Here is a 13,130-nt window from a genome sequence, read left to right as displayed (position 1 = left end):
AAACACAGCCAACCAGTTCTGTCCCTGTGCTATACACACACCCTGTGTGTCGCCTCCCTTACTGGGCTCTGGGCTCTGAGTCTCATTTACTTGAAGGAAGGTGCTGATAAGAAGCACTGCCTGGCCGGGCGCGGTGGCTCACGCCTGCAATCCCAGCACTTTGGGAGGCCGAGGCAGGCAGATCACCTGAGGTCAGGAGTTCAAGACCAGCCTGACTAAAATGGTAAAACCCCGTCTCTACTAAAAACACAAAATTAGCCGAGCTTGGTGGCACATGCCTGTAATCCCAGCTACTTGGGAGGCTGAGGCAGGAGAATCACTTGAACCCGGGAGGTGGAGGTTGCAGTGAGCTTAGATTGCGCCATTGCACTGCCTGGGCAACAAGAGCAAAACTCCATCTCAAAAAAAAAAAAGAAAAAAAAGAAGCACTGCTTGTCAACATGTGATTAATTTTAAAGAGGGAAATGAATTACTTCTCAATGAATACTCTGTAGGAGTAGGGAGTTGGTTGGGGAGAGAGCAGACAACTGCAGTTATTCTGGAATCAATCTGGGAACTCAGTGCCCCCTGGCAGCTGATTTCTACAAGTGTTCTCCAACTAATTCAGGGGTCAGAGCTCTGCCAGGGATTTTCACTCCTAAAGTGCATCTGGCCTTCCAAACAACGCTCCACTGTGATCAACTTACATTTATTGTGATTGCGGGACTACTGGGGATATATAGAGGGTGGGGAAAGGACAGATATGCCGAGATGTCCTGTGCCTGTCTCAAGCCCGGAACTTATGACAAGGACACAGGGGAAGTTTGTGTGGGGGCCTGACAGACTGTGCCCTTGAGAGTGAGCCAGATGCTTTACAGGACTCCATTTCTTTTGTCTGACGGAGATGCCTTCTACTGGGGAAGCAAGTCTCCCTGCCTCACAGCACTGCAAATTATGAAGACGCATGGGTGCAAGCCCACACCCTCATGGCCTCAGGCAAGTCAAACCTCAGTTTCCTTATCTGTAAAATGGAAATGCCCTCTATCTCACTGGACTGCTGGGAGAAGTAAAGATAACATATAAAAAGTACCTAGCACCATTCTTTTTTTTTGAGACGGAGTCTGGCTGTGTGGCCCAGGCTGGAGTGCAGTGGTGCAATCTTGGCTCACTGCAAGCTCCGCCTCCCGGGTTCATGCCATTCTCCCGCCTCAGCCTCCCGAGTAGCTGGGACTACATGCGCCTGCCACTACGCCTGACTAATTTTTGTATTTTTAGTAGAGACGGGGTTTCACCGTGTTAGCCAGGATGGTCTCGATCTCCTGACCTCATGATCCGCCCGCCTCGGCCTCCCAAAGTGCTGGGATTACAGGCTTGAGCCACTGCGCCCGGCCACCTGGCACCATTCTTGGTACACAATGGGTGCTTGATAAATGGTAGCTGTTGTGAGGAGCAGTTCTGACAGCGTAGCCTTTTTTGCAGTTGGACAGTGCTGGTCTGAGTCCTGGCCCTATTGCTTACTAGTGCGTGAATTTGTATCATTCCCTTTACTTCTGAGCTTCAGTTTCCTCATTGTTAAAACAGGGAAAGCCTCTGTTTCACCTCCATGTGTCACAAAATGCAACTGTCACAAACAGAAGTGCCTGTATCACCCTAGGTGATCAGAATTGCTATAATATCCTACCCTGGAAAGAAAGTCAGCCTTTAATCTGCTGCTTTAAAATAATTCCTCCTTTTTAAAAAATATAGATGGGGTCAGCCAGGCGTGGTGGCTCATGCCTGTAATCTCAGCACTTTGTGGGGGCCGAGGTAGGCGGATCACCTGAGGTCGGGAGTTTGAGACCAGCCTGACCAACATGAAGAAACCCCATCTCTACTAAATATACAAAATTAGCCGGGCGTGGTGGTTTATGCCTATAATCCCAGCTACTTGGGAGGCTGAGGCAGGAGAATCGAGAATCGCTTGAACCAGGGAGGCAGAGGTTGCAGTGAGCCGAGATCGCCGAGATCGCGTTATTGCACTCCAGCCTGGGCAAGAGCGAAACTCCGTCTCAAAAAAAAAAAAGAGAAATAATAATTATATATATATACGTATATATATATATATGGTCTCGCACATATATCTATCTATCTATCTATCTATCTGTGTATATACATATATATACACACACATGGTCTCACAATTTGCCCAGGCCAGACCTCCTTCTTTAAGAGACAGGGTCTCACTCTGTCACCCAGGCTGAAGTGCAGTGGCACAATCATAGCTCACTGCAGCCTTGAACTCCTGGGCTCAAACGATCCTCCTACCCCAGCCTCCAGAGTAGCTGGGACTACAGGCATGAGCCACCACGACTGGCTAATTTTTTTTTTTTTTTTTTTTTTGTAGAGATGAGGTCTTGCTATGTTGTCCAGACTGGTCTTGAACTCCTGGCATCAAGCAAGCCTCCCCACTCAGCCTCCCAAAGTGTTGGAATTACAGGTGTGAGCCACTGTGCCCAGCTAAAACCTTCTTTTAAGCAAGCTTCTAACCCTCTCACTCTGAGGCTAGGAAGACAAGTATGTCCCTTGGGTTCACTGCCCCTACTACTGGGCCCAGATCGGCAGACACAGAACACCCGAGCCTCAGCCACTTCAGCAGCTCAGCTTTGCCATTAGTCTCTTTCTTGACTGGTAGTTTGAGCTGCTCCTGCCCCAAGGTGAGGCCAGGCTGTGGTTGCGCAGGATGTGCTCTTCTGCTTGGATTGTGGACAGGGCCCCTGTGTCCATACCCACAGACACACTGACTAGAACCCACACGCAGATCCAGGGGCTCAAAGGCCAGCTTCTGCAGACAAGCAGGTGTGCGTGCACATGCTCCTCTGCTGAGAGTGCAGACACAAGAGCCCACGTGTGTGTTCTCCCTGGAGACGTCTTGGCACAGGGAGGAGGAGCAAGGGGGCTATGGCAATTCTGGTACATCTGTGATGCTTGCAGACGCTGGGAAGGGGTATGTGTATGTGTGGGTGTGTGTGACAGGGGTCCAGTCTGTTAAGATTGTCATGAAATGTGCTTTTTCAGAATGTACCTCAATCTGTCATTAGACTTTTACTTTTACTTTTGTAGTTCTTGAGCAACATCTGCTCACCTAGACCAGAGGCTCTGTGAAGACAGTCTTTTCACTGACACCTGACCAGGACCCAGCCTGGGGCATGGCACCCGACTGGCACTCCATAAATGGATGTTAAGGGGGAAACCTTCACCAATCCCTGGCCTGATCCAGCCTTACCTTCTCTTTCTCAGCTGGTAAGCCTGTCTGTTTAGCAGTAATCCCCTTGCTCCAGGGAATACCCTCTCCACCCCTTTCACATGGCCCCCACCCCAGCAGGCTCACCTGGAATGACGACATCTCCAAGTCCCAGCATGGCAAAGTTGTTTGCTTCGAGGCCTTTCTCCAGCAGATCCTGGGGAAACACCACTGAAGGGGGAGGCGGGGATGTGAGGAGTCAGCTGGAGCCGAGTTTACTTTTTTTTTTTTTTTTTTTTTTGAGATGGAGTCTCGCACTGTCACCCAGGCTGGAGTGCAGTGGCGCAATCTCGGCTCACTGCAAGCTCCATCTCCTGGGTTCATGCCATTCTCCTGCTTCAGCCTCCCAAGTAGCTGGAACTACAGGCGCCCACCACCGCACCCAGCTAATTTTTTGTATTTTTAGTAGAGACGGGGTTTCACCGTGTTAGCCAGGATGGTCTTGATCTCCTGACCTCGTGATCCGCCCGCCTCAACCTCCCAAAGTGCTGGGGTTACAGGCGTGAGCCACTGCTCCTGGCCTACTTTGTATTTTTTTTTTTTTGAGACAGGGGCTTGCTCTATTGCCCAGGGCAATGAGGACTGCAATTGGGAGTGCAATGGAACGATCTTGGCTCACTCCAACCTCTGTCTCCTAGGCTCAAGTGATTCTCCTGCCTCCTGAGTAGCTGGGATTATAGGCACCTGCCCCATTTTTGTATTCCCAGCTTACTTTGACTCCTAACCCCCCATTCTTGTTGTATGAAACTCACACATTTGTTTCTGGGTGGGACGTGGGGGATGAGGAGGTAAGAGGATGCAGGGCAATGTCTCCATCTGGAGTCACAGCTTGTTACAGTGGGGAGGAATAGGGTCACCTAGGCTGAAGGTTTAATGCCTTTACTGAGCTATAACTCAAATAACCATACAATTTCAATGCCTTTTTATAGCTATTGAACCCTTTGGTTAAATGGGATTGACCCTAAAGCCCAGTATATAAAAGAAAAGAGCCACACAGTGCCAACATCTACAAGGTTTCCCATCTCACTATAACAGGGGTATGGACAGATGTTGGCCCTTGTTCTGAAGCAGGGTGAGCCTGGGCTATAAGCTCCTTCTGTATTTGCTGAGGGAGAAAAGGCCACACACCCGCAGATTGCTTCCTTAAAGCCCCTCACTCAGAAATCTTGCTGGACAGCTTGTTTGGATAAATACAGATTAGGGAGAAACGCCTCCCTCTGTGTCTAGTTACAGCAAAAGGAGGTTATAACTGGATTTCATCCATAGGACCTTGCAAGCAGAAGAGCAGTTATAAGTGGGCCTTAGAGGCTGACTTGTGGGTCTGTAGGTCTGAGTCCTAGTTCTGTGCTCCGCACAGGTTACTTACCTGCCTTAGTTTTGTCACCTGTGAAATGGGTAGACAACAGAACTGACCCCTCACGGTGGTAGTGAAGATTAGATGATTTGTACACACTGTTAACTGCTACCTCATGCCTTCTTTACTAATCCAGTCCTAGTTTTGTGTGAGGCAACCTTCCCAGGTGATAAGTGTGGTGCAAGACTACGCCAATCAGGAAAATCCTGTTCCTTGAATTCCTTACTTGCAGGTAGGGGGGTCAGCTCTGGCCAACATTTTTTTTTTTTTTTTTTGAGATGGAGTCTCGCTCTGTCACCCAGGCTGGAGTGCAGTGGCGCGATTTCGGCTCACTGCAACCTCTGCCTCCCGGGTTCAAGTGATTCTCCTGCCTCAGCCCCCTGAGTAGCTGAAATTACAGGCATGCGCCACCACGCCCGGCTAATTTTTGTATTTTTAGTAGAGACAGGGTTTCATCATGTTGGTCAGGCTGGTCTCAAATTCCTGACCTCGTGATCTGCCCACCTCAGCCTCCCAAAGTGCTGGGATTACAGGCGTAAGCCACCATGCCTGGCCATTTAATTTTTATTTCTTTATACATATATACATATATATTTGAGACGGAGTCTTACTCTGTCACCCAGGCTGGAGTGCAGTGGTGTGATCTTGGCTCACTGCAACCTTCAATTGGCCAACAACAGGTACACAGAGGTGCGTGCGCAGGGATTCTGAGTAAGCTTGTGCTTCCCTAATACGTGGATAGGTACCCTTGCCCTGCCTGTCTCTTCCTGCCTTGAATGTACAACGCACAGTGATTTACAGATTTTCTCTCTCAATCCTGGTACCATTCAATTCTGAGTGGCAGAGACTATTGTCACCATTTTACAGTTCTAGAAACCAGGGCTCAGAGAGGACAAGTCTTCTCCCCAAGGCCACAGTCAGCAAGTGGCAGAGCTGAGATTCAACTCCAGGCAGCCTGACTTCAGCATATGAGCACTTCACTGTTCTGCCTTTCTGCCACTGAGCACTAGTCCTAGCAGTAGAAGGCAGTGGGTCTTCTCCCTAGCCCAGAAAACCAGACCCTAAGTATCAGAAACCAAATATGACGCACCACTTCCCTGCTCGGAGCCTTCCAGTGGCCTATGGGGCAGTGTTCAAGCTCCTTGGAGTGGCATCCTTGGCTTCCCAAATCTGGCCTCTGCCCACCTCTTTCCAGCCTCTTTTCCCTGAACTCAGCTATGCCCACTCCCTGATTCTCTGCTCCCAGGCCCCTCCATGCACCTTCCTGCCTCCAGCCCTTTGCTGAAGCTGTACATTATCTTTCATATGCCCATATTGCCCCTGCATGCTTGGGAAATGTGTATTCATCCTTCATGACCCAGAAAAGATTTTCCTGACACCCTGGCTGGGTTCTCTGGGCTTCCACACCCCCAGGCTCAACCATCAAGGCACTGGGGAATAGCTGTTGCTCCGGCTGGCCCAGCATCTGTTCCCTTGCTCTGGAGAACTGCCCTCCCCTTGTACACCTGGTTCTGGGGGGCTGCCAATTCCAATACTCTGCCCCCGGGCACTGGAGAGGGCAGTGACCCTGGCCTGTCCATCATGATCCTCCATCTCTCCAGTGGGAGTGTCTGGCTCATGGGCCAGGCCAGGCCTTGTAGGTTTATTCAGGCCAAAGCTGGGAGAAACCTGTTTTCCGCTGGGGTCACTAAGCTGGGACCACAGAATTCAGGAGCTGTTTGTGGCCATGAAGCTCTCCCCAACGCAGGGAGAAAGGCTGTCCGCAGTGGTAAAGAGTGAGTCACGAGAAAGACAGCTGTTTCTTGATTCCCTGAGTGGAATCTCCCCCAATCTCCCCCGACGACTGCCCGTCGCCACGAGCCAGTGCTCCCATGGCATGCACTCACTGTTGCCTGCCCTCCTGGCAGCATCTTCCTCTCTTCCTTGCTAGCGTGCCTGACGGATTCTGTTCCCCTCTCTGAGCCTTGTAATACCAGGAGGTGATTCTCCACTAGTCTAAAGCTTAAACTCTAAGCCAATCATGTTTCCTATCCCCCTCACTGGTGAATGGTTTAGACTTGGGCCTGTGACCTAGTTTTGGCCAAGTATGAGGGAGACTGCACAGGAGATTTGGGAAAAACCATCCCTCCCTGAGACATAATTTCCCCTTTCTTTTTCTGGACACAGCTATGTGAGGAATCAGTGCTGGGAGCTGTGGCAGCCACCTTGGGACCATGAAGGGATGACCTAAGGGGCAGGTGGACATACTGAGAATGCTGGGGTGGGAGTCCTGAAGTAACCTTGGCTCTTGGTGAAGAGAGGGTCATTAACCCACTCTGAGCCTCCTACCCCGGGCTTGCTGTAGTGTGAGATGACAAAATTTCCCCCTTGTTTAAAGACAGTTATACAGGTTGAGTATCCCATATCTGAAATGGTTCGACCAGAAATGTTTCAAACTTTTTTTGAATTCTGGAATATCTGCATATACATCATGAAATGTTTTGGGGATAAAACCTAAGTTTAAACATGAAATTCACATTATACATAATAGCTTGAAGGCAGTTTTATATATGTACACACACATATATATTTATGTATATATAAATTTTAAAGACAGGGCCTCATTCTGTCATCCAGGCTGGAATGCAGGGACATTCAGCCTGGAACTCCAGGCTCAAGTGATCCTCCTGCTTCAGATCCTCCCAAGTAGCTAGGACTACAGGTGTGTGTTACCACGCCTAGCTAATATTTTAATTTTTTGTAGAGATAGGGTCTTGCTGTTACCCAGGCTGGTCTTGAACTGCTGGCCTCAAGCGATCCTCCCGCCTCAGCCTCCTAAAGAGTTTTATACAATCTTAAAATGCTATTTGCTGCATGAAACACAGTTTGTGTTAAGTCCTTATGTGTGGAATTTTCCACTTGTGGTGTCATGTCAGTGCTCAAAAACTTTTGGGTCTTGGAACATTCTGGATTTCAGATTTTCGGATTAGAGATGCTCAACCTGTAGGTGGATTTTCTATTACTTATAAACAGTGGATACACTGAAGAACAAAACCAAGGCAGTTTGAGAGGCACGGGATAGACAGCACCCGACACTCAGGTACCAAGGGGACCCCAGTGAGGGGTCTCGGCTTAGAGGTTTTCTCTCCTCAAAGCCCCTGCGCGTGCCCCCCAGGCTGGGTTAAACACTTCCCCTCCGTGCTCGCTCCCACTTTGGCTCATTTCACACCATGCTGCACCATGACCAAGTGGCCAGAGGCTGGGGCCTGGGCAGGATGAACACAGCCAGAGGAATCAATGAGGATAAGGAAACCAGGCTGGAGAGCCACAGCAGGAAGAGGTACATGGGGAAGAGATAGGGAGATGCACTGACTGAAATGCGCTGGGGGCATGGCCCGGCAGGGGTGGGGGAAGGGGTTCCCTGTGGCGGAGTGGTCACTTACATTTTATTGGTGCCTCGAAGGACTTGGCCACTGTCACCATCACATTGGTGCCAAATACCTAGAAGGAGAAAACGAGCAGTATGAAGGGAGGTGAGGGGCTGTGGGGGAAGAATGGCTGTCTCTGGGCTTCTAGATATGCTGCTGCCTGGGATCTGAGGGGAGCTGGGAGGGGCTCCAGTGCAGATCTGAAGCTGAGGTGAGGTGGCCACTGATACTGGTTCTGGGCAACAAAGAGGGGAAATTCAAGGGAGTATAGAAAGGAACTCTGATGGCCCAAGCCAGGCAGCCTGTGTTTGTTCACAGTTCTGTTCCCCCCAAGTGATAAAGTCCCCCAGCGCTACCCACTTGAGAGGGGAAGAGGCTGCCTGGGGCCAAGAAAAGGGTGCCTGAGTCAGGCTGACATCAGTCCCTCTGTGATGCCTCTCAGAATGAATGTGAATGCCCTTGCTGGGCCCATTCATCAACATTCTTCCACCCCCACCTGAACTTCTCTTGAGTCTCAACTCCCTTGCCAAGGAGACATGGGATTAGGTAACACCCCTGCTAGCAAGGAAGATAGGCAGGTGGTCGGAAGGCACCAGGCATGAGTGTGCTCTCAGAAAGAGGTGGAATCTACTCTCTCTGGCTCCATCTCACAGATGGGCCCAGAGAGGACTTGCTCTGCAGTCCGGAACTTCAGCCCAGAACAGCTCTTCTCCGTCAGATGATGCCACTCGGGCCAGAGAGGCAGGGTAGTAGGCAGATGAGCTGGCCCTGGAGCCAGACATCCTTGGCATCCCTGCCTGACTCACCCAGAAGACATCGTAGATGAAGAGTCCACCCAGCAGGATGCAGCCAGTGCTGACATTGTTGAGGTGCAGGAGCTCTACTCCATTAAGGGAGAAGGCCAGGCCAAAAAGGTTGTTGGCAATCCAGTGCTGAAGAAAGCGGGGAGTGAGACCAGCTTGCTGTGACCCACCCTGCCCTGTCAACCCCATCCTCCCCTTCTGCCCAGGTCCTGGCTACTCACCTTCCTCAGCAGGTACCAGACGCCAACGATGCTGCTCAGGCCCAGGCACACCAGGTCCTTGGTGTCAAATTCATAATTGATGATCTCTGAGCAGAGAGGCCAGGTAAGTCCACTCCCCGGGGCGGGGCTACCCCTCCCACCTGTCAGCCCCTGGATGGAGGAGGGCATGGCTGTGGGCACTGTGAGAGGTTCACAGGCTGGGGGGCTAAGCCTTGGCTGCCCCAGATTAGTATGAGTTTCAGAAGGGGAAAGCTCACTGGAGCCACCCTAACCCCTCCAATTTCCTACAGGAGGGAATGGAGGCCCAGAGAGAGACTTACAAGCCTGGCACAGTGTCAGCGGGAAGTGGTCTTTGGTGTTAGAAGCACAGGCTTTGTTACTTGTAGCTGGGTGACCTTGGGGAAGGCAGTGCCCTCTCTGAGCTTCAGTTTTCTTATCTGTAAAAAGGGGATAACAGCACCCCCTCTTAGGGCTGCTGTGGGGAATAAGTAAGACAGTCCTTACAATGCATTCAGCACAGTGCCTGGCACATAGCGGGTGCTCAGTCAGTGCCAGCTGCCACTGAGCCCAGGTCTTTAGAAAGGTCTGAGTTAATTCTGGAATCTTTCTACTTTGCCACCAAAGGATGAAGAAGGTTAGCGGCAGCCTCAGTTCACTAGCAGGTGATGAAGAAGGGAAGAGATGCAGGTCTCAAGAAAAGGCCGGTGTCCCCGAGGCTGCTTTTGTGAGGGGCCCTGTGGTAGACATCTTGATGTTAGACCATTCTCGATTGCTTCCAAGCTTCCTAAGGAGACAACTAGAGGCTGTGGAGTTTGCCGGGAGTCACAGAGTCCAGCCACTCCTTTCACATTCCAGAGTGTAGCCGACTGCTTGCTGCTTGTCCCCTAATTTGTTTTTTCGTCTGTGGTAAGAGCACCCTGATTTGTTTTCTATAAAGTATCTGTGAAACTTATTTAGCATAACCACAGAGGCATTGTCTTCACGCTGTCACACACGGACACAAACACACATACGACGCAATCAATATCCACATTTAGCCCCCCAAATGCATTCCTTCTGAGGCTCATTTATATGTCTTCATGTGCCACAGCCCATCATTTAAATAATGGATGTTTTCAATGCCGATTCCTTTGTTGACTTTCTCAATATCTTCTGCAGACATCTTCATGACCCCAACACACAGAGCATGCTGTTTTCCTTCCGCCGTGACTGCTACAATCGTATCTACCGCAGCAGGGTACAGCTTAGCTCCAGGAGAAGTTAAACCTGGACACATAATATTTGCGCCGCTGAGTACAAATTTGATAGCTCCTTTATCAACCTGCTGGTGTGGCAGGATAAAAGGGTATTTGTGAAGCAACCTTAGAGTTGGACAAAAAGGCCCCTTTCTTTGTCTAAAAAACAGTAATTCCCCACTTACGGTAAGGATTTCTGTATGTTCGTGGCATCGGACTATTTTGACAGGATCTTTCTTAGGCATGATTTGATTAAGCCATGGTTCAATACCTGGAAATTGCTCTACCAGTTGGCTCTTAATGCCCTTAATAACTGACGTTTTCAACTGGATGCAGTTGGACACACTTTCCTTTTCATCAAACTTCTTGAACATGATCCAGGGTGAAGCGTGCGACAACAGGGAAACAAACGGAAGTGGCAAGGCTCCGGTAGAGTCCCCTGCAGGAAGCCCGGCGCGGGCGCCACGCGGCCTCCCTGACGGTCAGAGCCGTTGTCGCTAACCGGAAGATGACACAGCCAGCGCACTTTACGGCCCGGTGAAATCTGACAACTTCCGCTCTCTGAACGCCACGTCACGACTGCGCTTGGCCCGCTGTTCCTTCGACTGCTGATTCCTCTCTAATGAGGATCGCTGAAACAGTAGGGCTTGAAAAGCAAGAAGTGATACGAATGCTTTCTCCTTGCCGGAAGAGAAGACTGGAGATGCGCACCCTGATGAGTTAGTTCTAACTGGACACGAGACTGACTCACGGCCATTTTCCAGCTTCTCTTATAGCTAAATGGACAGGGAATGTGGATGCCTCTCCTTCCCTCTGGCTGGACAGTGGAGTGATGATATCATCCTGACCCGAGGGCCAGTGCTGTATATGGCGGAGCATGAGATAGATAGGGCCTGGGACCTTGAAGACTCTGTGGTATAAGCTTAGCCTTTTTACTATTTTATTTATTTATTTTTTTAGACGGGGTCTTGCTCTGTCGCCCAGGCTGGAGTGCACTGACCGTGGCTTACTGCAGCCTCGAACTCCAGGGCTCAAGTGACCCTCCTGCATCAGCCTCCCAAAGTGTTGGGATTACAGGCATGAGCCACCGCGCCTGGCCAAGCTTAGTCTTTTTTTTTTTTTGAGACAGGGTCTCACTCTGTCGCCCTGGCTGGAGTGCAGTGGCGCGATTTCGGCTCACTGCAACCTTCGCCTTCCCAGGTTAAAGCGATTCTCCTGCCTCAGCCTCCCGAGTAGCTAGGATTACAGGTACACGCCACCATGCCTGGCTAATTTTTTTTGTATTTTTAGTAGAGACGGGGTTTCGCCGTGATGGCCAGGCAGGTATGGAACTCCTGATGTCAAGTCATCCACCTGCCTCAGCCTCCCAAAGTGCTGGGAGGCGTGAGCCATCTCACCTGGCCCAAGCTCAGTCTTTAAAAAAAAAAAAAAATCAACAATTGTTTATTTGACAGAGGCTCCTTAGAGATGCACAAAGCAATCACATAAAATTGCTGCCGATTAGGGACAAGGCAGCATGTGCTAGGCACCAGTAAGAGAGAGTACTATGGCCCGGCGCGGTGGCTCACGCCTGTAATCCCAGCACTTTGGGAGGCTGAGGCAGGCGAATCAAGAGGTCAGGGGATGGAGACCATCCTAACACGGTGAAACCCCGTCTCTACTAAAAATACAAAAAAATTAGCCGGGCGTAGTGGCGGGCGCCTGTAGTCCCAGCTACTTGGGAGGCTGAGGCAGGAGAATGGCGTGAACCCAGGAGGTGGAGCTTGCAGTGAGCCAAGATTGTGCCACTGTACTCCAGCCTGGGTGACAGAGCGAGACCCTGTCTCAAAAAAAGAAAAAAAAAAAAAAGTGCTAGATTTCACATGCTTAGTATTGTACACTAGAGAAATACCTGCTGGACATGGTGGCTCACTCACGCCTGTAATTCTAGTGCTTTGGGAGGCTGAGGTGGGCAGATCACTTGAAGTCAGGAGTTTGAGACCAGCCTGGCCAGCATGGCAAAACTCCATCACTACTAAAAATACAAAAAAATTAGCTGGGTGTGGTGGCACACGCCTGTAATCTCAACTACTCAGTTGGCTGAGGTTTCAGTGAGCTGAGATTGCACCACTGCACTCCACCCTGGGTAACAGAACAAGACTCTGTCTCAAAAAACAAAGAAATACCTGCTATTTGGTCAAGCACTGATAATCTTGTTACAGCATTTGAATCCATACCCTAACTAACCTGCAAATCCCAGGATCTCCACACTTCCCCATAGTTTGCATTTTTTTTAATTAATTTTTTTATAGAGATGAGGTCTCACTATGTTGCCTAGGCTGGTCTCAAATTCCTGGCCTCAAGTGATCATCCTGTCTTGGCCTCCCAAATTGCTGTGATTACAGGCATGAGACACTGTTTCTGGCCAGTTTTTATTTTTGAAAAAAGAGCTGTGGAACCCCCTTTTCAAACCTTAGGTGAGGCAGTGATCACACTAAAAATATATACGAATAAAATAATCATGAAGGCCGACTTTGACTGAGTGCTTACTATGAGCCAGGCACCATGCCGAATGCTTTCCACTTATTGACTCGCCATCTTAACAACATGACTGTGAAGGAGGTACTAGATTAACACTTTCATTTTACAGATGGGAAAAAAAAACAACAAAAACACCCAGTGCTCAGAGAGGTAAGGCGTTCACCCAGGGTCCCATGTCTAGATAGTAGCAGAGTTGGAATGTGAATCCAGGCCATGAAATTCCAGAGCCCACTTCCATCATTTGGTCTATTGGAGAACCCCAATATTGGAGAGACAAAGGGAATGGTGGAGGAAGACACCCAAGGCACCCTACAGGGGAAAGTGGTTAGCA

The 13,130-nt window shown here is 49.9% G+C and overlaps 2 protein-coding genes across 6 annotated transcripts in view; both read right to left on the bottom strand.

Annotated features, from left to right (window-relative positions):
* Window positions 1–13,130, bottom strand: part of HM13 (histocompatibility minor 13) — a 55,274-nt gene that overhangs the window by 11,469 nt on the left and 30,675 nt on the right. For all 5 annotated transcript variants that reach the window (XR_010138791.1, XM_002830180.5, XM_024238642.3 and 2 more), the window contains exons 5-8: window positions 9,045–9,130; window positions 8,827–8,952; window positions 8,036–8,093; window positions 3,347–3,430 (exon numbers count right to left, since the gene is read on the bottom strand). Coding sequence is in view for 4 of the 5 variants with exons in the window: in XM_002830180.5 (XP_002830226.1) it covers window positions 3,347–3,430; window positions 8,036–8,093; window positions 8,827–8,952; window positions 9,045–9,130 (354 nt within the window). In the remaining variant the exon portion in view is untranslated. The remainder of the gene's footprint in view (window positions 1–3,346; window positions 3,431–8,035; window positions 8,094–8,826; window positions 8,953–9,044; window positions 9,131–13,130) is intronic.
* On the bottom strand, window positions 9,137–13,128 carry MCTS2 (MCTS family member 2). Its single transcript, XM_002830181.5, has one exon. It carries the CDS (start codon window positions 10,651–10,653, stop codon window positions 10,108–10,110), a length of 546 nt encoding a protein of 181 aa, XP_002830227.1. The 5' UTR covers window positions 10,654–13,128; the 3' UTR covers window positions 9,137–10,107.

This window comes from Pongo abelii, chromosome 21, assembly GCF_028885655.2.
Source record: "Pongo abelii isolate AG06213 chromosome 21, NHGRI_mPonAbe1-v2.0_pri, whole genome shotgun sequence".
In the NCBI taxonomy this organism is placed as follows: domain Eukaryota; kingdom Metazoa; phylum Chordata; class Mammalia; order Primates; family Hominidae; genus Pongo; species Pongo abelii.
Note: the sequence above shows the minus strand (reverse complement) of the source record. Positions and strands in the feature narration are given on the sequence as shown.